This window comes from Rosa rugosa, chromosome 7, assembly GCF_958449725.1.
Source record: "Rosa rugosa chromosome 7, drRosRugo1.1, whole genome shotgun sequence".
NCBI classification, from domain to species: domain Eukaryota; kingdom Viridiplantae; phylum Streptophyta; class Magnoliopsida; order Rosales; family Rosaceae; genus Rosa; species Rosa rugosa.
Genome location: NC_084826.1, coordinates 451,627 through 476,928, shown reverse-complemented (window position 1 = coordinate 476,928; position 25,302 = coordinate 451,627). Strand labels below are relative to the sequence as shown.

The 25,302-nt window shown below is 38.7% G+C and overlaps 8 protein-coding genes and 1 non-coding gene across 9 annotated transcripts; 5 read left to right on the top strand and 4 right to left on the bottom strand.

The window, feature by feature from the left end:
• The first annotated feature begins 1,222 nt into the window (after positions 1-1,222).
• Positions 1,223-2,245, top strand: LOC133722293 (CRIB domain-containing protein RIC4). The gene is made up of 3 exons (XM_062149146.1): positions 1,223-1,426; positions 1,532-1,690; positions 1,784-2,245. Exons 1-3 carry the CDS (start codon positions 1,297-1,299, stop codon positions 2,038-2,040), a joined length of 546 nt encoding a protein of 181 aa, XP_062005130.1. The 5' UTR covers positions 1,223-1,296; the 3' UTR covers positions 2,041-2,245.
• A 301-nt stretch (positions 2,246-2,546) lies between these two features.
• LOC133722292 (photosystem I reaction center subunit XI, chloroplastic) lies at positions 2,547-3,697 on the bottom strand. The gene is made up of 2 exons (XM_062149145.1): positions 3,395-3,697; positions 2,547-3,134 (listed from the first exon to the last, which is right to left on the bottom strand). The coding sequence occupies exons 1-2, from the start codon at positions 3,554-3,556 to the stop codon at positions 2,646-2,648; spliced, it is 651 nt and encodes a 216-aa protein (XP_062005129.1). The 5' UTR covers positions 3,557-3,697; the 3' UTR covers positions 2,547-2,645.
• Positions 3,698-4,029: 332 nt separating this feature from the next.
• LOC133724035 (U6 spliceosomal RNA) lies at positions 4,030-4,127 on the top strand. The gene has a single exon (XR_009853452.1). It is a non-coding gene; the product is annotated as a U6 spliceosomal RNA (small nuclear RNA).
• A 2,023-nt stretch (positions 4,128-6,150) lies between these two features.
• On the top strand, positions 6,151-8,574 carry LOC133720495 (tyrosine-protein phosphatase DSP3-like). The gene is made up of 5 exons (XM_062146826.1): positions 6,151-6,593; positions 6,805-6,898; positions 7,103-7,157; positions 7,252-7,295; positions 8,012-8,574. Exons 1-5 carry the CDS (start codon positions 6,427-6,429, stop codon positions 8,267-8,269), a joined length of 618 nt encoding a protein of 205 aa, XP_062002810.1. The 5' UTR covers positions 6,151-6,426; the 3' UTR covers positions 8,270-8,574.
• Positions 8,575-9,471: 897 nt separating this feature from the next.
• On the top strand, positions 9,472-10,117 carry LOC133720496 (protein METHYLENE BLUE SENSITIVITY 1-like). Its single transcript, XM_062146827.1, has one exon. It carries the CDS (start codon positions 9,578-9,580, stop codon positions 9,905-9,907), a length of 330 nt encoding a protein of 109 aa, XP_062002811.1. The 5' UTR covers positions 9,472-9,577; the 3' UTR covers positions 9,908-10,117.
• Positions 10,118-10,258: 141 nt separating this feature from the next.
• On the bottom strand, positions 10,259-14,843 carry LOC133720494 (probable WRKY transcription factor 2). The gene is made up of 5 exons (XM_062146825.1): positions 14,272-14,843; positions 13,058-13,237; positions 12,067-12,920; positions 11,815-11,973; positions 10,259-11,333 (listed from the first exon to the last, which is right to left on the bottom strand). Exons 1-5 carry the CDS (start codon positions 14,545-14,547, stop codon positions 10,601-10,603), a joined length of 2,202 nt encoding a protein of 733 aa, XP_062002809.1. The 5' UTR covers positions 14,548-14,843; the 3' UTR covers positions 10,259-10,600.
• A 1,786-nt stretch (positions 14,844-16,629) lies between these two features.
• Positions 16,630-18,420, top strand: LOC133720239 (seipin-1). Its single transcript, XM_062146452.1, has 2 exons — positions 16,630-17,322; positions 17,562-18,420. The coding sequence occupies exons 1-2, from the start codon at positions 16,690-16,692 to the stop codon at positions 18,342-18,344; spliced, it is 1,416 nt and encodes a 471-aa protein (XP_062002436.1). The 5' UTR covers positions 16,630-16,689; the 3' UTR covers positions 18,345-18,420.
• Positions 18,421-18,714: 294 nt separating this feature from the next.
• Positions 18,715-20,494, bottom strand: LOC133722112 (putative 4-hydroxy-4-methyl-2-oxoglutarate aldolase 2). The gene is made up of 2 exons (XM_062148927.1): positions 20,332-20,494; positions 18,715-19,424 (listed from the first exon to the last, which is right to left on the bottom strand). Exon 2 carries the CDS (start codon positions 19,408-19,410, stop codon positions 18,910-18,912), a length of 501 nt encoding a protein of 166 aa, XP_062004911.1. The 5' UTR covers positions 19,411-19,424; positions 20,332-20,494; the 3' UTR covers positions 18,715-18,909.
• A 495-nt stretch (positions 20,495-20,989) lies between these two features.
• On the bottom strand, positions 20,990-23,986 carry LOC133721707 (isopentenyl-diphosphate Delta-isomerase I). Its single transcript, XM_062148396.1, has 6 exons — positions 23,617-23,986; positions 23,375-23,430; positions 23,180-23,271; positions 21,858-21,960; positions 21,612-21,749; positions 20,990-21,484 (listed from the first exon to the last, which is right to left on the bottom strand). Exons 1-6 carry the CDS (start codon positions 23,835-23,837, stop codon positions 21,231-21,233), a joined length of 864 nt encoding a protein of 287 aa, XP_062004380.1. The 5' UTR covers positions 23,838-23,986; the 3' UTR covers positions 20,990-21,230.
• Between the last annotated feature and the right edge of the window lie 1,316 nt (positions 23,987-25,302).

Sequence of the window (25,302 nt, the reverse complement as noted above, 5' to 3'; positions counted from 1 at the left end):
AAGTGGGTTTCTGAAAAGCTACTCCAACTCGAACCTTCTGATGAGGGGCCTTATGTTTTGATGTCAAACATGTGTGCTGTGAATCACAGATGGGAAGAAGCAGCTGAAATGAGGAGGTTGATGCAACAGAGAGGAATTAACAAAGTCCCCGGTCAATCATGGATCCAACTGAAGAATCATGTCCACTCCTTCGTGATGGGAGACCGGTGTCATCCACATTGCACTGAGATATATTCATACTTAGACGAACTTATTGCAAGACTGAAGGCAATCGGGTATTCAATGGATGCAAAGCTGGTGATGCAGGACGTAGAAGAAGAACAAGGAGAAGTACTTCTTGGTCATCACAGTGAAAAGCTTGCAATTGCCTATGGCATCATTAGCACATCTTCTGGGATACCTATTCGGATAATGAAGAACCTTAGAGTGTGTAGTGATTGTCACAACTTCATTAAATATACTTCTCAGCTTTTAGATAGGGAAATAATTGTCAGAGACCTTCATCGGTTTCATCATTTTAAGCATGGGAGCTGCTCCTGTGGAGATTATTGGTAAAATGTCTAATTTATTTCACTGTTTTGCTCGAAAGTTAAATCTCCAAGATAGATTGAGCTCGCTAATCTCAGTATCAAATGGAGCTCCAGTCAACCTCAGAGTTTGTTGATTCATCAATTTTATACATATATACATATAGTCGATTTAAGGTTGGTAACACAACCGTAGCTTTCTTCCTCCAAGGTTCTGTTTTTCTATTCTTGCAATCAATCATATATGCCCTGCTTCTAAGAAATAGGCCTAAGCCGTGAGCTTGATTGTAACACCAAGAGAGATAGCTTAGTATTCACTACTTCAAAAGGTAGAGTCCAAACTAAGTAAACAAAGTTGAACAAACCCAAAAACAAAACAAAAAAAACAAAGGACAAGTGGAAATTGGTGGCTTATGAGGTAAGTGAAGTGGAGAAACCAACTAAAAGTGGTTTATCCTGTCTATTAGGTTAAACTTCACAACTGAGCCTTGTTAGTGTGGATTTCACGTCCAAACATAGCCATCACTTGGAGTTTTGTATTGCAAATGTTAATGTAATAAAGAATCACTTATCCTTCCAAATCTGAGCTACCAAACAGACTTGCGTATGTGACTTGTGACTTTTCTACACGTACAATTATTGTAACTTGATAACAAAGTCAGTGCATACACTATTTTAACAAACCATATTTCCACTTCCGAAGTTGCATTTTCCTCAAACGCCAATTTCTCAACATCCTCTCTCATTCTCTCAAGTTGTTGATTGTAACATGAGAGAAAGAATGGAAAGACTTGTGCTTCTTCCTTTCACCATTGGTTGTGTTTCTGAATCAAGCATTGCTGTTGGTGCACAACAACAGCCCAGAAGATCAAAATCAGATACAAATCCATCTCCAATAAGTCTCTCTCAGACTCTGATCACACATTTATACAATGTTTTGAATTTTAATTAGCTAGCATATTCATCTGTACGTTTATTCTAAATAATTAATGATCTGTGTGAAGGAACCAAAGAAGAAGAAGAGGAAGAGGAGGAAGGAGATAGCTTATCAAGTGGCGAGAACATGAAGAACTCATTTAGATCCCTCGCTCTTTCAAAACCAAACATATCTGTTGGTATACATAGGCTCTCCAAGGGTTTCAAGAATTTTTCTCAATTGTTTGGTAAGTCTCTAGAAATGGGGTATCATTTGTCCAATCTAGATTGATAATTGTGATTTTTATTTACTCTGGTGCCCTGTTTCTTGTACATGATAGTGTACAAGGATGAAATGGAAGAAGAAGAAGAACTGGAAATGGATATGGAAATAGGGTGTCCTACAGATGTGAAGCATGTGACACACATAGGTTTGGATGGTTCTGCTTCTGCTGCAACAACTGACCCAATTCATAAGGACTGTTGGGATGATCTCATATCTCCTGTTTCTTGGAGGCAGTTTGAGCTCTCGAGGCCTTCACAACCTGATGGTGATGCTGTCAATGTCAATGTCAATTTCAATGGCTCCTCTTCATGAATACTTGTCCATTAATTCATGGATTGATGGATCGATATGTGATTATATATTTAACACTGTAAATCATTGCCAGATCCAAACCAGAGTTCTCTGTCTTCCCTACTTAGATTTCCACGTATTGGTCTCTTGGTGCTTTAATGTTGTGATGAGATAAGTGATGATGATACATATTATAAATATATAATGTGAGATGTGGCATTCAACATTTACTTTCTTCAACTATTTACTACTACCTAGTAATTTCTCACATTCTATTTAAAAAGCTAGTAATCTATCACGTGCATAGCATGTGTTGAAACAGTTATTGTAGAGGAAAATTATGATAATAACCAAGGAAGAAAGATTTCTGTTAAAAAACGAAACCAGGTGAGTCGAGGAGGGATGACTATATATGGCCAACAAACGAGCAAGGAAGCAAGCTATCTTAGGTGACAACTGACATGGTAATAATGAGTTGAAAGTGTAGCTTTGACGAGCGGTAAACATAAATTAATTAAAGTGACAAATTAAGTGTTAAGCTTAAGATATACGATTTTCACAAACAATTGTAGCATACATGACATTCATTACAGGTTGAACAGTAGATCGAAGCAAATGTTGTGAGTCTACTTGACGTAGTAAGGAAGGTTTATGACATAGAGGAGGAAGTAAGCCCAAGTGACACCCGAAATCCCTCCGAAAAAGAACCCTCCGGTGAATTTGGCCCATCCCTCAGCGGTCTGGAGCTGGTCCGGCTCCTTCTTGCGGCCGGTCAAGGTCAAAGATGGAGCTGTTGACGGGTCTCCCTCCTTGAAGGATGCAATTCCGTACATGGTCAAGCAAACGCTGAGGATGACAACAAGACCAGCAGCTGCCAAGGAGCCAGCTGCCCCAGCCACTTCAGTGTTCCTCAATGGGCCTGCCTTGACGAATGGGCCGACCAAGAGGAATCCATGGGCCAGGCCCACCTCAATTCCCCTCAAAAGTGGGCTCACTGCTGTCCTGTAGGCTGGGAGGTTGGAGAGGTACCATGCAATCAAAGGGCTGGATGTCACTGGAGTCTCCAAGCTTCCAATGAAGGGGTCACCATTGATTGGCTGAATCACTTGGAATGGCTGCAGGTTCCATCAAACAATTGTTGTAAATAGTAGTAGATTATAAAATGTACTTGATACTTCGAGTGAATTACTTTTCAAGAGTGTTAATAACATATATTTACCGGGCAGTAAGATTCATATGTCGCACTACGTTCTAGATTTAGGGTTCAAGATCGAGTTAATCAGCAGTATGATTCATGTGTCGCACTACATTCTAAATATAGGGTTCAAGATCGAGTTAATCAGTTAGCTTCATAATACAAGAGTCGCATGCATACCTTGTCGGTTTGGGTGGCTTTGATGGTGAAGGAAGAGGACCTCTTAGAAGGCAAGAGCCTGAGCGGAGAGGCAGAGAGGCCCTTGGGAACAAGCAAAGCTCTAGAGACTGGGGAGGTGAAGCTGGACTTGAGCTGGCTGGCCATTGGTGAAGCACTGGCCATAGCTTTCTGCTTTGATCAAGTTCCGAGTTAACAATTGTACGGTGGGGGTAGCAGAAGAGAAGTGGTGAGAGACAAAGTGAAAGCCCCAAAGTGAGATATTATGATATTGGAGTAGCCTTGCCGAGTGTGAGTGAGTAGAAGATTGTGGTTGGCATAGACCCCTCTGATTTCATTGGATCAACTGCAACCAAAATCTTATCCCTTATCCAAACTCCTTTTATTTTTATGTGGTTTCACTCTATTTTCCTTTTTGTTATGAAAATTGGAAAATATAAATCATTTGGGTTTTGAGATTGGTTGGGCTCATGTGGACTTTGGGGGTTTTGTCAATCAGTTTGGTTTGCTTAGCTGAGCCTGCTTTAAAATCACTAACAGCCCACAGACTTGCTAAACAAGTCAGCGTTTAGCTGCAGCCTGCTTCACTATAGCCTACAGACCCACCCACCCACCATTCTTTCTTTTTTTCATTTTAATTATTAAAAACAAGTTTGCTGAAATTAGAAAGATAAAGATTAGCATAGAGCCCTGTGCAAGGATGACACTTATAAATCGAGAAATGATCTAAATTTTTTAAACACTGCATTTGGCTTACTGATTGAGCGTCCTGGTTGGGAACTCTACTACCCGCATTCGACTCACGAAGTTGTTAAAGTAGTAAGACATTGTGTTGCAATGCACAGTTGAAACATTTCACATGTGTCGAGGGATTAATCTTTAGAGTTTGGCCTAATAAGCCTTTGGATACTCTAAACTGTTGACAAAAAAAAAAAAAAAAAAAAAAAGCTAGCTTCCAAGCAATGAGGAGCAAACTAACAAACATCCTTGAATATGCATATGGGTTTTGACAAGTCATATGATTAAAGTATAGGTATTAGGTTCTTCATGAGTACTGGGTGACCACTGGAATTTTTCAAACAAAAACTTTCAAGAGCCAATTGGATTCTGATTCTGTATAAGAAAGCCATATATACTTGGAAGATAAAGAAAGGGTCAACCTAACCAAAATCAAAAGCAGCGCGCCATAGAAGGAGCTCGGAATCTCATATGAATGATACTGGATGATCCTATTCGAGGATATAAAGCTTGCTGATGTACAAATCCAATGAATATCTAGGAAGAAGACACAGCAACTTTTCAATATGCATGTTTAAAGCAATGGCCTTTTCCCCTATGACTCGGTCTGATGGCTCCATCAGTCAAAAAATTTATACGGATTCATATCTGAATTTGCACAAGAATCAACTAGTCTCTTAATTACCTTTTCTCAAACCCACTTGGGGATCCTTATTCCTTCACCACCAAGTTTCTTATCATCCCAATTCCCAACATAACTTAGTAAAGGAGAAAATGAAGGTTCCAAAATTTCAATTAACCAAATTTAAATAAAACATTCATCTATGCGGAACAAATTATGACTTGTAGACCATTAAAACATCTCTTAATTAGTAACTTTTTTTGTTTTTGTTTGAAAGGCTTAATTAGTAACTTAGTAAGGCTGAATTCTACAAAGGGAGAATAGTCACTTTGGTCACTCAACTATGACTCATTCGACACTTTGGTCACTCAAGTTTCAAATATATCACTTTGGTCACTCAAGTATTACACTGTCATTCACAAAAGTCACTTTGTTGTGAGAAAAAATGCCCCTTGGGTGACTTTTGTGAATGACAGTGTAATACTTGAGTGACCAAAGTGATATATTTGAAACTTGAGTGACCAAAGTGTCGAATGAGTCATAGTTGAGTGACAATTTGTGGAATTCTCCCTATATATATGGCCAGACTTGGCTCAAATATGGATAATATATTGGTTGGATTTATTGAATTTTAGTTCGATTTCTAGAAGCTTGAAACCAAAGTGGTCGGTTTCAACGAAAACACCAAACCGCAATTACCAAATTTCCCCTAGTTTATAACAATATCACATGACAAATCTTGTGTGTAGTATGTACAAATTTCAATCATTCCAGACAATTAAATTAGAGTCTTTGCATCACTTTGATGATGAAAATAAGACGTTTAAATATTTTGTACAAATATGAAGAAAAATCTATAATAAAGGAGTTCAATAAGTCGGTCTTTATGGGCTAAGGTCACTACGATCGGTCTTTTCGGATTGGAGTATGAGAAACATTACTTGAGTATGTTTAGGTATGTACAACCTGAAAAATTAGTTATCTATATCTATTAATACGTGTCAACAACTCAAGTTAATTTTAGTTATCAATTTGTGGATTTATTAGTAATTGGTGGTGTAAAGCTTAATCGTGTTTACCAAAAAAAAAAAAAAAAAGAATCTCTAAACCCTATAAATCTCAAACGGAACGAACGGTTAGTTTTTATTTACACCCAACACTTATAACCCACAATATCTATTTAACAGCATTTGTATCACTTCCTCTAGAATTTTTCCGTTGGATTGTCTCAATTAGTAACCTACATTACCCAAAAAAGAGTGACAGCAACAAAAATTGTGGGTTTACTAAAAATAAGAAATAGAACACCAAAATTGAAAAAAAAAAAAAAAAAAAAATTAGCATGAGGAAAATTAGAGGGGTTTTGTATAAATAATGAGTAAAAATGTTGAAAGACGAAGAACGAAAATGTGAGAAGACAAAGTCCACAACAACCTCAGACTCTTTATATTCAAGATAGATACTAGTCCAAATCCAATTCAATCACTTTGGCTTTTTCTTTTTTTCTTTGTTTTTCACGAGAATCAGAAGAAGCGAAACCCTGAATCCGCAAACGCCGTCGTTTCGCTTAGACCTCAAAACCATGAGCTCCTTTAGTTTTTTTTCTTGACATTAGAAATTGTGAGCGAGCTCTGCTGCATTGAAGAAGAAAAGAAAGCAAGAGAGGGGGGACGAGATGACGATGACGATGACGATGGAGAAGCAGAACAAGATGAACGACCACGACGACGTTTTGGAGCCGCCGATCAATTTCTCGATGGTGGAGGACGGCATTTTCAGATCTGGCTTCCCTCAGCCGGCCAACTTCCCTTTCCTCAAGTCCCTCAATCTCCGATCAATCATGTAAGTCCCCCTCCCTCCTCAATTCAATTCGGCATCCTCAGGTTTCTTGATCGCATGCTTTTTCACTGCTCGTGTGCAAGTTTGAATCTTTTGATCAATGTATGTCAATTTTGTTGAATTATGTAAAGTTCATATAAATTTTGTTGAAGAAAAATGAAAAATGAAAAATGTGGCTTCTGAATGTGAATTGATTGTGTGTGATTTGGAGCAGATATTTGTGTCCTGAGCCATATCCAGAGGAGAATTTGGAGTTTCTTCGCTCTCAAAACATTCGGCTCCTCCAATTCGGAATCGAGGGAAAGACGGTAAAATGCTGTTCCTTTCTGCTTTTTCTTTTGTGGTATAATTTGTTCTAATGTTTGCATTTTTGGTGGTATTTGACTTTAGTTGAAATTCAGTTTTAGACTTTAGTTGAAATGGAAGCAGTAGGCTTCGGCTTAATGGCATTTGATAGAGTATTGGTTCTATTGCATTTGTGTTGATAAGTTCATGGCCATTTGCATATGCAGGAGTCTGTAGCTATTCCCAAGGATACTATCTTGGAGGCTTTGAAAATCTTGATTGGTGCGAGTCTAACATAGACAATTCATTATTATTTAACCTTTTCTTTTATCTATGTAACTGTATCATTTCTAACATTTACTCTTTGGGTTTGTAGATGTGAGAAACCATCCTGTGTTGATCCATTGCAAGCGTGGGAAGGTAAGCTTTTTATGTTCAACTAGATACCCTATGCTCTTAAAATATCTTGTTTCACTGCTGGATCTGTGCTAGGGATCAAGTCTGTTGGTAACGGTATCAGCAAACTGATTTGATTGTTATACGTTCTAACATTTCTACTCTATGCTGTTATTTCTCTTTTCTTGAAATGATGATGATATGTGTTTCTCTATAGCTCATTTTAGTATCCATATCATTGTTCATTTTCTCGAAAGGACTTTTACAAAGAATAGAATAGAAATGAACTTATTGGGCGCAATATGATGTGATGATAACTAAAGCAATTTGGATTTCTTTATTCAACCAATATGCACACTTCACCATTGTAACCAATGACCAGCTGTAGGTTGGTAAGAAAGCTGTTTTCTTCTATGAAAGATATAGTTTCCTGAAACAACCAGCTGTATTCTGGACTCTGCTGTCTAACAAGACTTCGGTTGACTTGACTTGATACTGAAATGAGTAATGAAAAGTCTTGTCCTGGCAAATTTGCGTTGCTAGATTCTAGCTAGAAATCAACACTAACCTTCTCCGATTGTTCTACATCATAAAAACTACAGTTCAAATTAGTATTAGCTCAGGACTTGTTAGCTGATATGTACAACCTTTTATGGTTAATTACTGGAACTCTTTGAATTCATATGCCTTCGGATCCAATATGGCAGTTCTGACCTTCTGTTTGCAATTTGTTCGTACAGCATCGGACTGGTTGTCTTGTTGGTTGCCTGCGAAAATTTCAGAATTGGTGTTTGTCTTCTGTGTTTGAGGAGTACCAGCGATTTGCTGGGGTGAAGTCGAGGCCAACAGATTTGAAATTCATAGAGGCATTTGACATAATGCGCTTGAGGCAATGCCTTTACAGCATTATCTACCAGTATCAAGGTTACGGTTCTAACAAGAGGCGGTTGGTGTACAGAGATGAGAAGATACAGAAGCCCCAAACCATGAAAGTTTAACCTAGCTTGGAGTTGGAGGGCCCTTTATCCTGATTTTGCTTGCTACTAGTCTCACTTAGACCTCTCTTTGTTGGGTACAATATGAGTCAAGACAGTTATTATCCTTGTCTTCTCTTTTACACAGCTTAAAACATCCTTTTTTACACTTGTTTTCATCTTCTTCACTTGGTATCTGCTTATTTGTTTCGGAAATGTGATGGCAATTGGTAATTGGTACAGACCAATTTTCTTCTGTACAAACAACAAGATTTGTTCATCTCTTTTCTTTCTAATTGATAAAGACCAGTAAATTCTTGGTACTTGTACTCTGTCTATCCCTTAAACACCCTCGGATCATATAATGTCATTTGGTTTTGGTGGGAACTTTAATTTTTGATGGTACAGGCCACATGAAAGGAGGACTAATTTAACTTTGTCCAACTCATAATGCACCACCAATTTTGTCGTTGGCTACTGCTAGACATTGTAATAAATTAAAAGTTTGTGCTAGTACCAATTACGCTCCCTGAATTGTTCAAGTGCTGTCATGATCTTCACCTGGACATTAACAAAAGCCTAGAACTTGCAACATTGGCAAAAGGGACAGGGGTCCTAGTAAAGGTAAAAGAGAGGATGGGCTAGATATGTTGAAAGACTGAGAGACACGTGTAAAACGGGACAAAGGTCAATGCATATCACCTCATTTAATACACAATTTGAGTTAATAACACACACTTCCAGTATGATATTCACGAGGATATTCTAGTAAAACCAGACTAATCTCCCGCCGCAGATGCAAAAACCTGAAGGCCCTTCAAACCTGAAGGCCCCTCAAACTGGTAGTAATTGAGACTCGAACCCTACGACATGAGAGTTCTATGTTAGGCTGCTCGACCAACATTACTACACTAAGTTGTTACACAAATTTCTAATTCCGCCACAATCAATAAATTATAATTCTCTTTCACTTCTTTTTTTTTTTTTTTGAGGAAAAAAAAAAAAAAGTGTTTTCAGTGTATGAGAGGCAGAAATAAGCTAAATTGCCCTACTATAAGGCGATGAGTAGGGCAAACAAAACAAACCGGGCAGGGGGAATAAATGGTCCAGCCCAGGGAGTGCAACACAATTGGACCACGTCACCGATCTCACATAGACCTGGCCGCACCGAGTCACCAAGAAAGGCAGGATAAGCCCTATATATAAAGGATCGCAAAGGCACTCGCACACACACGGACTCTTTTAATCTCTTTCTTTCTTCCTCCCCCAAATTAAGGTTAGCGTTAGGGTTTCTCTCAGTGTGTGTGTGAGTGTGCGGCCGTCGGAGCAACGATGACGGGGAAGGCGAAGCCGAAGAAGCACACGGCGAAGGAGATCCAGGCGAAGATCGACGCGGCGACGACGAATCGCGGTGGCGGGAAGGCCGGAATCGCTGACCGGACCGGGCAGGACAAAGGCGGACACGCCAAGTACGAGTGCCCTCACTGCAAGATAACGGCGCCGGACGTCAAGTCGATGCAGATTCACCACGACTCGAAGCATGCGAAGATTCCCTTCGACGAGGAGAAGATTGTGAATCGCCACGCCAGCACCAGCACCAGCACCAGCCAGGCTCCAGCTGAAAAGCCCAAGCCCGGCGTTCGCGGCAGCCTCAAGAAGTGAAGAAGGAGCCTAATAAGAAGAAGAAGAAGAAGAAGAGCAAGGAAGATGGGTTGTCTTGTTTTCAGTCCTTTCTTTGTGTTTGTGTTTGGGGTTAGATTGATGGGTATGGGAATAGTGCTGATGGGTATGGGTGGAGGTGTGGACTGATGATGATGTATATTTGTGTTCTTATGCCTATGATAATCAAGATGGTGATTATTTGTGTTCTGATTCTTGGTCTTACTGATTTGGATTCTTAATGAATGAATAGCTCACTAGGGTTTGGTATTTTGGCATCTGGGTATGGTTTAAATACAAATGGTTGGTTCTTGGCATCTGAGTGATACAATGACATCTGTGTTTAATGGTTTAATACAAATGGTTCAACGATGCTGGAATCCCAAGAGAGATATGTGCCATATTATTTATGATACACATTACATTTGCAACTTCTAAAGATTACATTTGCAACTTCCACCTGAATGGGTTCAGGACTTCAGCAAGCTAAACATAACAGAGAGAGGATCAATTTCTGTGACTGTATTAATTTTTTCTATTGATAAATTTGATGAAGAAACAGTAAACTCTAGTTCCAAATTTTGTATAGGTATTTTCTCAGAAAACAAGAAGAAACTATGACAGTAGCGAAATTGAAAGAAAATAAGTTAGGCTAGCAGAGTCTGCCTCACTTGCTTCGGAACAAAAACTAAAAACTTATGATGAATAGCTTCCCATCATTCTGTGATAGAGTAAAGATGAGGATGGTGACAATGATGCATTTCCCTGATCAATGATAGGCAGGCTGCAGGCATCATAAAGGCCATCATCCTTCTGCTCTTGTTTTGGCTTCAGGTACCTTAACTCATTCTCCTGGAGCTGCTGTCCTGAGACATAAGGCTGCACTGGATAAACTGACTTTCCATTATTGAAATCAAAACCTGCGAGACCAAGATTCCCAGATGGGGGAAGATTCAAGGGCAGTGACATGGAGGAGAAGTCTGGGACAACAGAACCAGCCTGGTGAGCCACATTGTGATGAGGAGCATTTAGACCAAAGGAGCCATATGGCATTGCATTATGAAGAGGTGGGAACTTCATTTGGTAGATGGAGGAAGCTCCAAATTTCAAGTCATTGTTGAAATTCCCAAGATAAGTAGGTCGCAGGTATTCGTCATGAAATTCTGGTTTTCTATCAAAATGAGGCGCAAGATCTTGTACTTGTGTCTCAGGTTTTGGAATGCTGGTATTTCTGGATAACGCCAGTGCTGACTGAGTAGGTGGATGTACATTTGCACTGCTTGAGTTTATATGATTACTGTTTCTGGCTGCAGGCACTTCATGGTTGTGTTTTCCCTCGTATGTAGTAATTACGAATTTCAGATCATGGGAGGCCCTTTCCACATGCTTCCTTACTAAGCATCCCGCACTTGTACATTTGTAGTAGCTCCTACACGACAGAGAGTAAGTAAAAAGATTAATTGCTTACATATTACAATCGGAACTACAAGCGCCAAATCTCATCAATATTCAGAAACAAAATCAATCTATAAATTATGTTCTGGTTTCTGTTTCAGTTTAACATTGTAATTCAGCTTAAGTTCTGTCTTCAATTTCATTGACAGCCATCAGATAACGCTTACAATTACAACGTTTCATTCTGTACATCTTTTAGATAAAGTGACAAAAGCACTACAACTGATGACTACTGTTTGCTGGAACTTGCTGTTTTTCATATGTACTACTCTTTGTTATATATACCAACAGATAACTACTACACCTCAAATTAGTAAGAATTCCCAAAATGTTAAGAAGATATTTTCAGAAGATCACAGCCAACATAATCATCTGTCTACTGGAAACTAAAACAAGCACTGTCATACCAAAACCATTAAAAGGTCATGAAGTAGTACTAATCAGTAATAGCATACCTGGGGTTTGGATTTCCTTTGACAACTTTTTGTCCATACTTCCGCCAACGGTAGCCATCATCAAGTATGTCGATTTCACTCTCAATTTGGACAACCACTCTTGGTTCACGGACAGCCCTGGAAGCTATACTTGTTTCAATCATGCAGCTATCTTTCTTTCTGAAATGTTAAACCAATACGTGAGATAATTTATTTTTTTTCTGCATGTTCATTTGGTTTAGAAATAGACATCTAGAAGATAAATGGGTGTACCTTCTTTTTGAGTCAGATTCTTCATTATCTGCATCCTCTCCAAGTGATATGCTCCGTAGGGTGGCCTGGTCATCTTCATCAACACTAGCAAGTGTGGATGAAAACTCCGGAGTGTCTGCAGATTCAAAGATACCCGGGGATTTTCCTTGGTTAGCCGATAATGGATCAGAAAGATCAGTAACAACGGATGCTGAGGAAGTCCTTTCCAGACCATCAGGCCTCCCATCATAACCACTCTTAATATCCTCACCAGACTGAATCTTTGCCCAAAGTGAGTCACTGTCAACTTTGACAGAGGTTCTATTGCCCTCACCCATCTCTGACATCTCATCAAATGAAAATGCTGATCCAAGTGATGCTGCAGCTCGTCGATTAGGCTGAGGTTGTGCATGGTTATGAGGAGCTCCCTTGTAAATGATTTCTGTTATTTGACCATCAAAGGATCGTTCCACCTTTTTCTTCACCTGACAATTTGGATGTGTGCACTTATAGTAGCTCCTTGGATATTCACTACCTTTAACCTGTTTCTGCCCATACTTCCTCCAATTGTATCCATCCTCTGAATTCCTTGCCATTCCCAGAGATGGATACCCTTTATGGTCTCCTTCCAAAAGTTGATGGGTCCCAACATCCTCCCCATGAATAACTTCTTTGGGAAATGAAGCTAAGCTGGAATGAGGCATTTGCAAGTCAACACAGCTCTCATTCATTACCACACTATTTAAATTCTTAACATCATTAGATGGATCAACAGCATAGTGCTTTGCATTCACTTCTTCAGGAAATTCCATCGGGAAATCAAAATCCATTGGCTGTTGCTCCAAAACAAGAGCTTGATAGTCAACATTAGATCCCTGAGAAAAAATGCAATGGAAAAACTGTCAGATTCTATTGAAAATAATTATATCAAATATCTCATTAGATGGTGGGCATGCATGTAGTTGTTTCTGTTTTCCACCAAATTTAAAGATTCAAGACATGAAACCATTACCTGATTTTCAAAACCAGAATAACCTGGCAGATACTTAGGATCTCCTTGACTCTTCAACATGAAGGATGAATCAAAACCACTCCCTCTACGAACATCTTCATTAGTTGCAGATCTCAGCATTGAACTGTCATCACTAGGAGGAAGCAATGGAAAAGTTCCGGTAGTGGGAGATGGCAATGCCTGGAAGAACGACAAATGAGTTAAAGATCACATATCAAACAGCATCAGGAAGATATACTTAGACAACACTTGAAGCTTTCCACAATTTACTTCTTCCATCCTCCACATAAAACAATACAACTATGCCTTGCTCACTACACTGTAACTATCACCATCCACAGTGTTCATTTTCCTTGTTGATTTCTGTTACTGTGTTTTAGCTCAGCTACCTGCACTTATGTGCAAATGTGAAATGTGGAATTCGTTGCCTTGCATCTTCATATTTAAACCTATTTGCTGCTATCCTAGAATACATGGCCTAATATATTCCATGATATCAAAAAGAAAAAAGAAGTCAGCGTCAAGTACAGTACAGAATCTAGAGATTCTAGTAATGAAAACCACCTTCTCCATCACTCTTTTACATGTGCTTCTAGATTCATATGTTAGAAAACCAAGAAAAGCCTAGTTTAAGGTAATAAGTTAGGAATGTTAGTTTAAGGTAAAAATGAACGAATTGGACGGTCCTTCCAAGCATGTGAGAGGATTCTTGATCATACTGTGATTTTGCAATCACATGATCACATCATAGAAACCTAGAAACAGGGAGTAAGAAGCTACATACAGATTAAAACTATATCATACTCAGAAAGAACAGAGACAAGCAAACCTCAGTGCATAAGAAACGATATCTATTTAAACCAACAGGTAGCTAGCATGCATATTGGTTGAAGAATAGCAGCTCATAATTAACATTGTCATCTCGAAGAATCACTGTGTTTGTTCTGTTTTGGCATTTATTTTAAGCCATTTTGGTCTCGTTAACAATTTCCAACAAGAGCAAGAGCAAGACACACAGCTTCACATATTGAATCAACAGACGCTAGAAATGACAGAAGAACCAACATACACACACACACACACACACACATATATATATGAGGGTTAAGTTTCATTGATCAGCCATTTTTCACCAAAGATAAAATCTATCACTCATCCAGCTCCAAAGCAAAAGAAGATTAAATAAACAGAAAATTTAAGAGAATTCATTTTACCTGAGAATTGGGGAGCATCATGGGGGAGTCGAGCAAAGCGGTGGGACTGATGCCGGGAGGAATAGTGAGGTGGCAAGGAGACCTCTCCACCGGCGACGGCAGAGGGCTGGTGTTGGTCCTCCTGAAACGCGCCGTATTGATCCTCTCCGCATTGAATCCACACTTGGCTGCCCTCCTCTCGGCTATGCTAACGCTACCGCCACCACCTCCATATTTGGCTTTGTTCTCTGCAACGACCACATCGTGTGCTTGCTCCATTGTCCTTAAAAATCCCATATGGTTACTGTTATCAATGAAGGAATGAATGAAAGGAATATATGTTTTGGTAGAGTGACAAGGCTGTGAGTGTGAGGAGTCTTTGGTTCTGGGTTGGTCTCAGCTCCTTGTTTAGTGATTGTGGAGCTGAAACCTTTTCATTATTGCTTTGATACGAGAAATGAAATGAGAGGGATTGAAGAAGAAGAAGACTGTCAGGTTTCAATGGAGATTTTAATGAAAATGAAGAAAAGAATGAAACTCTGTGATTTTCCTCCGAGAGCAAATTTATAGAGGGAGAAGAGAAGGAGACAGGGTGTGTACAATGTTTTTCCTTCTTGAAAACATAAGAGAAGAAATAGAATTCGTCAGTTGCCCAAAAAATTCTGTGGGACCCGCCCTCCTGGGTTTTGTGGTGAATTGTGATAAAGATGAACTTTGTTTTTTTTTTTTTTGGCTTTCTCTCACGCTTCTCTTTCTTTTCTCCTTCCATTTAACTATAATTTGAAGAAAATACATTTTACAATTACAAATCCAAATCAAACATTTTTGTTTCTTCATGTTTTCTCAAACTCTATAAGTTTAACCTTATCTAACTTTCCAATATCCTTTTAGAGTAAGTATCTCTTAAAATTTTAACAATAATTCCGAAACATTGGATCTGACGCTTCGTTTTTCGTAATTCATTTCATACATGAATGACACGTCTAATGTTTCTACTTCGATATAATTTCTTTATCAATTATCTTACTAAATATTAGTAATCCATTAAACACGTACAATATTTTGAAGAAAAAAAAAATCTGTATTTTGATAAATTGATTTCTGTATTTTGATAAATTGGGAACTAATCATTAAGAGGGATTAGTTGATGATTTGTGTCATAATTTGCTTTAGGGACTTGAAAGTAGTGAGTGACTGTTAGAGTGTTCTTGGCTAGCCGCAAATGTTGAGTGGGATGTTATGTTTTGTATCATCCAAAACAATAAGCGGTTAGAAGGGGACACGTGGCTACCATACAGTTCCGCAATATATGCTGTCAGCTTTTATGGTTCAGTTGTAGTTCTTAACTCTTTTTTTTCTAATTTGTACAATACCAGAAAAATCAATTATTTTCTTGGGAGTGTTGAAATTAAAGTCCAGGGTCTTCAAGTCTTCAACTATGTTTATTGTGTATTGGATTTAGTTTTTTTTTTTTTTAGAAGGTATTGGATTTAGTTTTGTAGCTCATTATGATTATAATTAAGTGCTTAACGGCTACCATATTTGTTTGTTTGAATTCAAAAATGTATTAGTCAAAGGACTAACTCGTGATTGCTTTAATGGGTTTTCCTAATTATGAGAAATGTTATTCATTTCCAACGACTTCTCAATAGAATTTACTTCTTAGCTATCTATAAACATATTTGCTAATTAAAACAATTCATGAATCTCAAGTGAAAGTTAACACAAGCATTAAGTCTCTTTTATCTAAATCTAACAACTTACACGCACAACGTCGTTATAAATTGAATTTCGTAAGTTAATTCCAGAGCATGTTTTATCACGAGTCGACTTTAAATACATAGTTCGATGCTTCCGAACTTGAATGCATTTGCAAGCCGGCCATTTCTCTCAATGTGATGAGTTCTACGAGACTGTTATGCTATTTCTTTTTCGAAGAAGTAAGCGTCAATTTTTTGATAGAATTATGTTTGTTAAACATCCTGACTGGTTCCAAATTTAAGGCAAAGCATCCGCTTAGGGGTTGGCTTGAACTTTGAAGCATATACCATCTCCGATTCCTTCACGACATACATTTTTCGATTTAATTTTGTTTTTTGGAGAAGATTTTTCGTCCAATCTTTTTGGGAAGGAGATTCTTTTTGTGAAAGCCCAAAGACGCAAAGACTGGAACAAAGACGGAGAGCCCAAGTAAACAAGAACAAAAGCTCGAGCCTTTTTCTTGTTCGATTTTAAGAAAATATTTTCGGATTTTCCTTATGACCTGACCTGTTTGACAACAGATGTCAAGTGGTAAGACAACAGTACCACGTTTCATCTTCTCCCTTCATGCACATTGCACAGGTGGAGCTCTCTCAACTTTGATACTCTTTCTATGACTCCATGAGTGTCTATCTCTAGCTACCTCTCCTGCTCTCTCTCACAGTAATCACACTAGTTATGGAACCAGCTCCATTACTGGAAACACCAACTTTAGAGCCTTATGATGATGAAGAAGACGAAGACAAGTATCTGATACCAAAGCCATCAGAGTGGTTCCCAAAGCTAGTGTCTTTACAAGCTGATTTGATTTACAACTCCATCCTTGTTTTATGTCACCCCATACTCTCCATCTTCTCTTTCGCCTACGAGTCTTACCACCAAGTCGAGCAGGCCAAGGAGACGGTCGAGTCCGCCGTCCAAAAAGCCCCCTCCACCATCACACACGGCGCAGTCGTCCTCATCAAGAAGCTCGGCTTTGGAGTTCTCGGGGCCGCCTATGTCTGCATGGTGTTGTTTATGCTTTTGATTCTGGCCACAATTGTGGGAGTTGCTTTGGTGCGGCTCTGGCTGGAAGAGCCTGTGGTTGTTAGGGAGAGTTTGTACTTTGATTACACCCTAGCTCATCCCAAATCGGTGTTTGTGTTCGGGGGATCAGGGTTAGCTGCTGGGAGTGGTGCTGACTACTTCAAGATTATTAGCAGCAACAGTAAGCGTATGGCTATGGGGGTTCCTGTTGGACACACTTTTACTGTGTCTCTGGAGCTTTTGATGCCGGAGTCTGATTTTAATAGGCACATTGGGGTGTTTCAGGTATGATTATAAGCCCGATATGATGATCAACTTAAAGAGATTTGTGTGCTCGCTCCATGCATGCGTGTTTTGGTCGATTAGATTGCAACTTTGGTCCATGCTCAACTCTATTCTGCAATTTATTCGAAAAACTCAATTACAGTTTAACCAAAACACATGGACGTCCAAAAATATTGCACCATAAAATTATTGATTCAGATGTTTTCTAATTAGTAATCAGTTATCTATTATTGAATCAGATGACTGCAGAAGTATTATCAGCTAATGGTGATGTGATTGCCAAGTCAAGCCAGCCATGTATGCTACGATTTAGAAGCCTCCCAATTCGACTCACAAGAACATTTCTTATGGGTGTACCTCTGATACTGGGCATTTCTGGAGAAACCCAGAAGATAGCAGTACAAATACTGAGGCACAAGGAAGGGACTTATCCAAGAACCCGAGCAATAAGAATAACATTAAGTCCAAGAGCTGGTACCTCACATCTTCCACAGTTGTATGAGGCTGAAATTGTTTTGAATTCACAGCTGCCTTGGACAAAGCAATTGGTGCGCAGTTGGAAATGGACGCTCTATGTCTGGGCCTCTTTGTATTGTTACACTATATTCGTAATAACTTATGTAACGTGTTGTAGACCACTCTTGTCACCAGTGACAATGATCAAAACTGCGGCGAATTATGTTGCTAATCGTGTTAATCATGACCGATCAACTACTGATCATGTTCAAAGAGATAGAGGGGCGAGTACTGAAGTAAGACGGCGAAGACCCCTTCGAGTGCCTAAAGAGGCCACAACGACACTTAAAGATGATTCTGATCAGAGTGAGGATATTTCAGAGTTGTTGAGAAAGTGGCAGCGGAGCAGAAGCAAAAGAAAGGCAATCTATTTGCAAACGGATTTACCAAGTGAGACTGTTGGCACCTCATCTGCACCATCAACGATTAGTATGAGTACTCGAGAAGATGCAAGTACTGTAACTGCGGAAGAAGATGTTGGGGACTCGGAATCAGTGTGTACTTAGTTAGGAGCTTTGATTGGGTACTACTTCATGACCACCAGGGTGTAGTTACTTACACCTTTGAATGGTTGGGTTTGGTTGTTATATGTGCAGGGCTTGTAGATTACGTTTTAATTTCTATTAGACAAAGACGACCAAGTTGGCCTATGATCCCATGAAAGATCCTTGAACTTTTAGCGATTTCTTACTAATCCTAGGTGTAGTAATTTTCTGTTGGTCTATATGCCAAAGCAACAACTTCAAGCAACATAGTCATTACTTATAGTAGCACTATCACGGTATATGTCAAAGCAACATTTTCTGTTGCCTTTACCCAAAAGATGTACAGTATTGAAGAAGAGTCAAAATCAAAGATATACTTAAGAATGGTAAGTAGAAACAGAAACCAGAACATAATTTATATTGATCATCATGTACGTCGCTGAATACGGTAAATTATCGCAATTAAGGAAGCAATACAACCAAGTTACAATAGTAGAAAAACATACATCCAGAACTGAGAAACTTTATGCTGCAGGGACTAGCTTGTTTTCCAAGGGAGACGATCAATTCCAGAGGGTGTTGAGAATCACACAGATAGCTCAGTATGAGAAATCAGAATTCCATCGGTGTCTGCATAAAGCCATTCCCCATCGTTGATCCTTGTCCCAGCAATGGTTATCGGTACTTGCTTCTCTCCGGTTCCCTTCTTATTGGCCTTCATTGGATGGGAAGCCAGAGCTCTCACCCCAATGTCACAGCCATTAATCTCATCAACATCTCTTATGCAGCCATTGACCACTATACCAGCCCAGCCATTATTCTGGGCTTGAACTACAGGGTTGCCACCCAATATTGCACACCGCTTGCTTCCACCCCCGTCCACAACAAGAACTCTGCCATTGCCTTTCTCCTCAAGAAAGGCACGAACCAGAACATTGTCTTCGAATACCTTTAAGGTAACTACTTGTCCAGAGAAGACCTGCCGCCGCCCATATATCTGAAAGATCGGCTCAAGCACCCGAAGCTCACCACTTACAATGAGCGACGAATGTGCATCGCAGACTTCAGCAGTTGTAACCAAGGCCATTTGTCCCCAAGCACCTTCAGGATTAGATAGAGATCACAGTAATTATCAGACCAGTAATATGGGCTTCTAAACTTGGCTTTCCATTTCAGCACCATCAAATACAGTTTTGGTTTTTCATGCACAAGGCTAAATACCACAATGGATTGTCTGTTTTATAAACTTAAATTTCTAACTCTGATAAATATAAGCAATCAAAGACTACAGAAATCTTGATTGCATTAAGCAAATAGAAATGTTGCTAAGAAAATGTTAGAATATGAAACAAGAAAAACCAAGTATAAAAAGAAGTTTCTTGTGATGAGATTTCACAATAATCAACTGCTTGAAAAAACTAATCAAACTTAGGGTCCATAGCAGTTTTTCATCTGTTACCACACATTCGTATATGATTACTGTGCGTTCCTATATGCATATGTTTCCTAGATTTCCAGATTCATTCATTCCAAGAATCAAACTACAGAAACTCAATTGGAGAGGGTCGAAGTCCTCGGCTATTAGAACAACTGAATAAATATATATCTACTAAACTCAAACTAATTAGGAGAAACAAAACAAAATGTGATCACATATATTGAAACGAAAAAGATGACTAAAAACCCATGAAGCCATCAAAACACGCAAGGGAAGATTGGATCTTTTATGGTCAATGGATCAGTACACAGATTCGGAAGTAGCAGCAATCTGATCAGGAGGGAAGCACATAAAATTAAAATTACAAACCCAAGTGTGTGTAGTGTATTTATTCATTAATCACAGTAACTTGATTCAATCTCATGACAAAATCAATACAACCAACGATCCAAAGCAGTAAAGGTTGAAACTTTAACAACTCGCATACTGGATATATTTGGGTGTCTTGAAATGATAAATATAGAAAGGAATCGAAGAAGATAAATACAAGTAAATCAGGTGCAAGTTTACCTTGAATGGAGCGGCAGGACCTGTGAGAGAGAGAGAGAGAGGGGTCTGTGAGTTTGAGTGAATATATTAACAATGGAAGGAAGGAAGGAAGGAAATAGCCAAATAGGAATGGACAGGTTTTGAGATTAGAATCTCTGTTCAGCGCGTGGCACCTTTCTTCTTACAATTCTCGGTTTTTTTTTCTTTTTCTTTTTTGGCTCTTTTGTGGCCAGGATGGATTTATACTTGCTACTCAATTATGTAGCAAATGGTATTTGGTTTGTATCATATAGCTAGCTATTAGGTGTGTGTGGATATTATAATATGCGAGACAGATTGTGATGTGAAATGTGCAAGTGGGTGGGGATGGATGTATAATGCTTCTCAGTGGCGTCACCCACTGATCTAATGCTTCTCTCACCATTCACGACCGAGGTTTTAAAAAATCAGTCTTTAAAAATATATCGACACATTTCATTTGATTAGAATATATCAACAGATATGTAACTACCAATGGTGTAGTGTTTTTGCGAAAAAAATGATATATATATATATATATATTGGTTGACATATTTGGAGTTCAGGATTCGGTGTATCTACAGATATTTAATAAAACCTTGCTCACCACTACTATATTATCAGCTAGAGTCTCAGGTTGAACTAAAAATGAAACTGCAGATTTCTACAAAAATAAAGACTTTTATTGATTCATCAGAGTTGAGTTCTACATTACAGTAAAACAGACACTTTGTTGTGTTGAACAACAGAACAAACACGCAACATCAAAATGATGTTTTCTTTTCTTTTTTTCTCGGGACGCTTTGAGTCCAAATTTATTGGAATAAAAGCCAAAGCCACTAGCAATGATAAATAGCAACACCATAATCAAACTTTCCCAGTTCGAACCCACGGACTTGATTTTAAGTCAACCTGTGGATGGTTTTCATGTCAGCAGCTTCCTTGATGGTGCGTTTCTCAACATGATCCCACCACTTGAAGAGGAAATTGTCCACAACTAGTCTGAACCAAGGGGACAGCTTCAGACCTTCCTCCCCGGCATCCACCTTCCTCAACAGCTCCTTCAACTCCTCTTGGCTTACGTATTTGATATCTGCAACTTCATCAGGGTTCGGATGCACATTCACATCTCGCACAGTGAAGAGCAGGTAATCAACTGCAAATACCAAAGAAACAAACACAAGGATCATATAAGTCAGCATAACAATTTTGAGAGTGAGTTTGAGTTATGAGCAAGAGTTCTAAGCAAAACAACGTAGAGTAAACTGAGTTTTGAATATTACGTTCATGTTCTCCCCACTTGCCGTCAGAAGGTGCCTTGTACAAAATGCGACCCAAAGGAATAAACTGATCAACAGGCACATCTTCAGCAGGGATACCCAGTTCATCCAAAAGCTTCCTTTGGGCAGCATTTCTTACACCTGAAAGAGCAATATAGAGGGAAAACAATTAAGAGACAACTCTGTAACGTCAAGGCAATTAAATTTGGTTCTCCAAAGAAATCAAGGAATATAGGGAAATGAAAATACCAAGACACTCCTCATCGATAAGCTCAGATTCACGGTATAGTGGATGGCTACAACAGGTGTTTGTCCACACAAGTGGGAATGTTACCTTTGTTGCAGAACGTTGCTGCAAAAGAAGACACATAAATTAGCATATTACTCACTGTATTCTACCAATGCCAGCAAAGAAGCTTACCAGAAACGCATTTACAGAATCTCAAACAAAATTTTTTACACCCAACAAATGAACAGTAACTAGAAGTAGCAGCAAAAGAAAACGCTAATGATATATATATATATATATATATATATATATATATATTCTTCTAATCCTTATCTACTCATGATGCTGCTAATACCACTTTTAGATGAGTTACAAGTTAAAATCCGAAGAACATACAAGATGCGTGAAACATTATCTTTCAAGATAATGTTATCTTTCAAGATAATGTTATCTTTCAAGATAATGTTATCTTTCAACATTTATCAAATGATCAATGCCACCCATTGCAAAGACAAGAGTCATGCCCTCATATTCAATTATTATCTCCAAACATTCTAATGATACAGAAACCTGCAACTATGGAAAACCTTAACTGTGTTGACCATTCAACTACCAAATTTCCATCAGAATTTTGAACCAGATTCAAGAGAATGTTTCTTGCCTTGTTTTCAGTTATGATCCTACTCTTTGGTTAGTAGCCATATATTGCAAACAGATGTACAGCCTAGTTTCAATCGTTACATAAAGAACTTCATGCATAGCATATTGGACTTTCGCACATTGCTGCCAACACAGAACATGTCATCTCTCCAACCCCTTTTGTCTCAAATTTCAAAAAAATCAGTTCAAACACTCATTTAATCTTGGGTCCATTTTCAATTCTAGTGGTAAATGTCAGAACATCTAAACACATCGTCAGTAGCTATAATCTCAACTGAGGGCTACCACCAAAGTAAAATCTACCTCAGGTCTACCCATCTGTATCAAAATTAAAACAAAACAGTTGATGCAACCAGTTGAACTTCAGGTGCATTTTCAATCCCCTGGTGTCCGGTGGTCTCCAGTTTCAAACATCAAAACACAAGTTCAAATATGAAAACACACAACTCCCCACAGTGTCTATACAGGTTAGCCAGATTTCAAATACTATGTCAACACATGGCAGCCTCCAAGTATATCTGTGAGACTTGGCTCCGCAGCAAAATAATGAGAACTTAATTTACAGTTAGTGGTGGCTGAGTAAAGTAATCTCTCTCTGAACAACCATAATAATAAGTTCCCGCGAATCTAATCAAATTTTGAGGCTCTTTCAATTAACATAACCTGAGAAAAGGAAAAGTACCTGAAGAAGCAACTCGTTCTTTGAGTTGAACAAAAACACACTGAAAGCTCTGTGAAGCAGATTTTCAGATTCAATCTTTTCCATCAAGTGACCTGCAGTTGACAAACCAAAACAAAAAAAGGACAAAAATTTAAGAAAGAACATGACAGATGTATCAAGTAGGAGTTATTCATGAAAGAGAAGTGTGGTACTTACAATTGTACTTGGTGTCATGACCAACAACACGATCATTCTCATCCACTAGAATACATCTGCACCAGATTTGAGATTAAATGACTACACAACTAGAAACTAGAACTATAATTATGCATTGGATTCAATTCTAAAGGCACATAGCTGGATCGATCCAATCTTTTATTTTATTGTTGATTCTGTTCTGTTTGGTGAACCCATTTGAGGAATGAAATGAATAGGGGGGGGGAAAGCAGGGAACTTACTCGTCGTCGAACATGAGGCGTCGCTGGACGGCGTCCATGCCGGCATCGGGGGCGTCGGCCATGGTGGAGATGCGTAAAGACGGAGATGACCTCGCCGGAAGGAGAGAAGGGAAAGGTTTTGAAGAAGAAGAAGAGAAGAGACGATGAAGATGAAGATGAGATTTGGGGAAGAAGGAAGAGAGTGTGGCTCTGGTAGCTGTGTTAAGAAGACCACTACTCATTCGGAATATTATCTCCACGATTCAATTATATAGACAACAACTATCGAGGTCTCCGTCCTCGTCCTCACTTGTATATCAATAATCAATATCAAACGGGAAAATCCTTATTTTCCCTTTTTCTGTATGATCCCATCTCAATTCTCAAAACTCACCGACCCACCCAAAAACATACGGTAAGTATTTATCTCTTCTTCTTTTGCACGATCTTTTTTTTTTTTTTTGTCTAATGTTATAACTAGTTTTTCGTGACTCGAACTCACAACCTCCCACTTTTAAAAGGGAGACTATGCCACTAGACCAAATGGTACTGAGCGCACGATCTTTTCTAATACGGTGAGAGTATTTTATTTTGCTTTTATGGAATAAATATTAAAATGCATTCAAACCTAAAACTAGCGATAATTTTTATAACTTAAAGCCCCAAACGATGTTATATTGATTGAATCTGCATAAATATTTATTGAACTAGAAAATGTTATATATGTTAACGAGATTTTTTATTTGAATTTAAGACGTTTGAGTTTACAATCTTTGAAACTAAAATTTCTCCTAACCTATAATGTGTGAAAAATGATAAACTTGCACGCCAAAATGAGGGACCTCTAGGAGAGAAAAGAGAGCAATATTCAACCACAAACAAATCACAATGTGTTGCTCAACCGCAAAAGATAATGGTATGATATCTATCAAGAAATGCTAGTTTTAGTTTGTTAAAATTATTTGCTCTTCTTTCTTAACTACTTCTATAGTATTGTAATTAGACGTCTTAGTTTTCTAATTTCTTTATTTAAAAAAAAATCTAGTGACCTCCCCCCCCCCCAGAAACCCTAATGTTTATATAGTATTATTAATGTAAACATGCACTTTTGTGCAGTTAAAAGAAAGATTGGGGTAGATGTTTATACATAGCCGATGAAAGTTGATGTGTTTTTTGGGGACAGCAGATTTCATCCCTTAAAAACACATATAAGATCTGGAGAGAGAGGGAGTTAAAGTAATCAACGCGTTGCTGCTCCACCATTTAGTCAAAGTATATACGCTCTCTCTCTCTCTCTCTTAGTTAGCCCCTCTGCGTCTGTTAATTTTTATTGTAATGCGTTGGACAATGTTGACCAGCCAGCCATGGAGGTAGGTAGCCGTAGCCGTAGCCGTAGCCACTAGCCAATAGTGTAGTTGTTGTTTTTCAACATATTGCAAGCAAAGCGTTTTAATTACATATATATATTTAGAATTGCTTGTTTCAACTTTTAAATGGTTTCACTGTTTTTAGCCTGAGCCTACCAAACTGGAGGATTTTATTTAATATATGCATGTGATACATGTGGATTTATATATGGATCGAGCTGAATCTGCACTCCCACTCCAGGAGTCCGGTGGTGAATGATTATTAATCAACTTTGGCATCCCGGCCCCCTTATCCCTACTGCCCTACCGGTACTCCAAATACGCCAAGATTGCTTGCAGC

Bases quoted from the DNA above. Each gene is read 5' to 3' on its own strand.
- LOC133722293 (XM_062149146.1), top strand. From the start codon at position 1,297: ATGAGAGAAAGAATGGAAAGACTTGTGCTTCTTCCTTTCACCATTGGT. The intron at 1,427-1,531 runs GTCTCTCTCAGA...ATCTGTGTGAAG, and splicing joins TACAAATCCATCTCCAATAA to GAACCAAAGAAGAAGAAGAG. The intron at 1,691-1,783 runs GTAAGTCTCTAG...TGTACATGATAG, and splicing joins GAATTTTTCTCAATTGTTTG to TGTACAAGGATGAAATGGAA.
- LOC133722292 (XM_062149145.1), bottom strand. From the start codon at position 3,556: ATGGCCAGTGCTTCACCAATGGCCAGCCAGCTCAAGTCCAGCTTCACC. The intron at 3,135-3,394 runs GTATGCATGCGA...TGGAACCTGCAG, and splicing joins AAGCCACCCAAACCGACAAG to CCATTCCAAGTGATTCAGCC.
- LOC133720495 (XM_062146826.1), top strand. From the start codon at position 6,427: ATGACGATGACGATGACGATGGAGAAGCAGAACAAGATGAACGACCAC. The intron at 6,594-6,804 runs GTAAGTCCCCCT...GATTTGGAGCAG, and splicing joins CTCAATCTCCGATCAATCAT to ATATTTGTGTCCTGAGCCAT. The intron at 7,158-7,251 runs GTGCGAGTCTAA...TTGGGTTTGTAG, and splicing joins GGCTTTGAAAATCTTGATTG to ATGTGAGAAACCATCCTGTG.
- LOC133720496 (XM_062146827.1), top strand. From the start codon at position 9,578: ATGACGGGGAAGGCGAAGCCGAAGAAGCACACGGCGAAGGAGATCCAG.
- LOC133720494 (XM_062146825.1), bottom strand. From the start codon at position 14,547: ATGGGATTTTTAAGGACAATGGAGCAAGCACACGATGTGGTCGTTGCA. The intron at 13,238-14,271 runs GTAAAATGAATT...TCGTTCTTCCAG, and splicing joins TGATGCTCCCCAATTCTCAG to GCATTGCCATCTCCCACTAC. The intron at 11,974-12,066 runs GTACACCCATTT...TTAACATTTCAG, and splicing joins GAATCTGACTCAAAAAGAAG to AAAGAAAGATAGCTGCATGA.
- LOC133720239 (XM_062146452.1), top strand. From the start codon at position 16,690: ATGGAACCAGCTCCATTACTGGAAACACCAACTTTAGAGCCTTATGAT. The intron at 17,323-17,561 runs GTATGATTATAA...TTATTGAATCAG, and splicing joins GGCACATTGGGGTGTTTCAG to ATGACTGCAGAAGTATTATC.
- LOC133722112 (XM_062148927.1), bottom strand. From the start codon at position 19,410: ATGGCCTTGGTTACAACTGCTGAAGTCTGCGATGCACATTCGTCGCTC.
- LOC133721707 (XM_062148396.1), bottom strand. From the start codon at position 23,837: ATGAGTAGTGGTCTTCTTAACACAGCTACCAGAGCCACACTCTCTTCC. The intron at 21,961-23,179 runs GTACTTTTCCTT...CTTCTTTTGCAG, and splicing joins AGAACGAGTTGCTTCTTCAG to CAACGTTCTGCAACAAAGGT. The intron at 21,750-21,857 runs GTATTTTCATTT...TTGCTCTTTCAG, and splicing joins TATCGATGAGGAGTGTCTTG to GTGTAAGAAATGCTGCCCAA.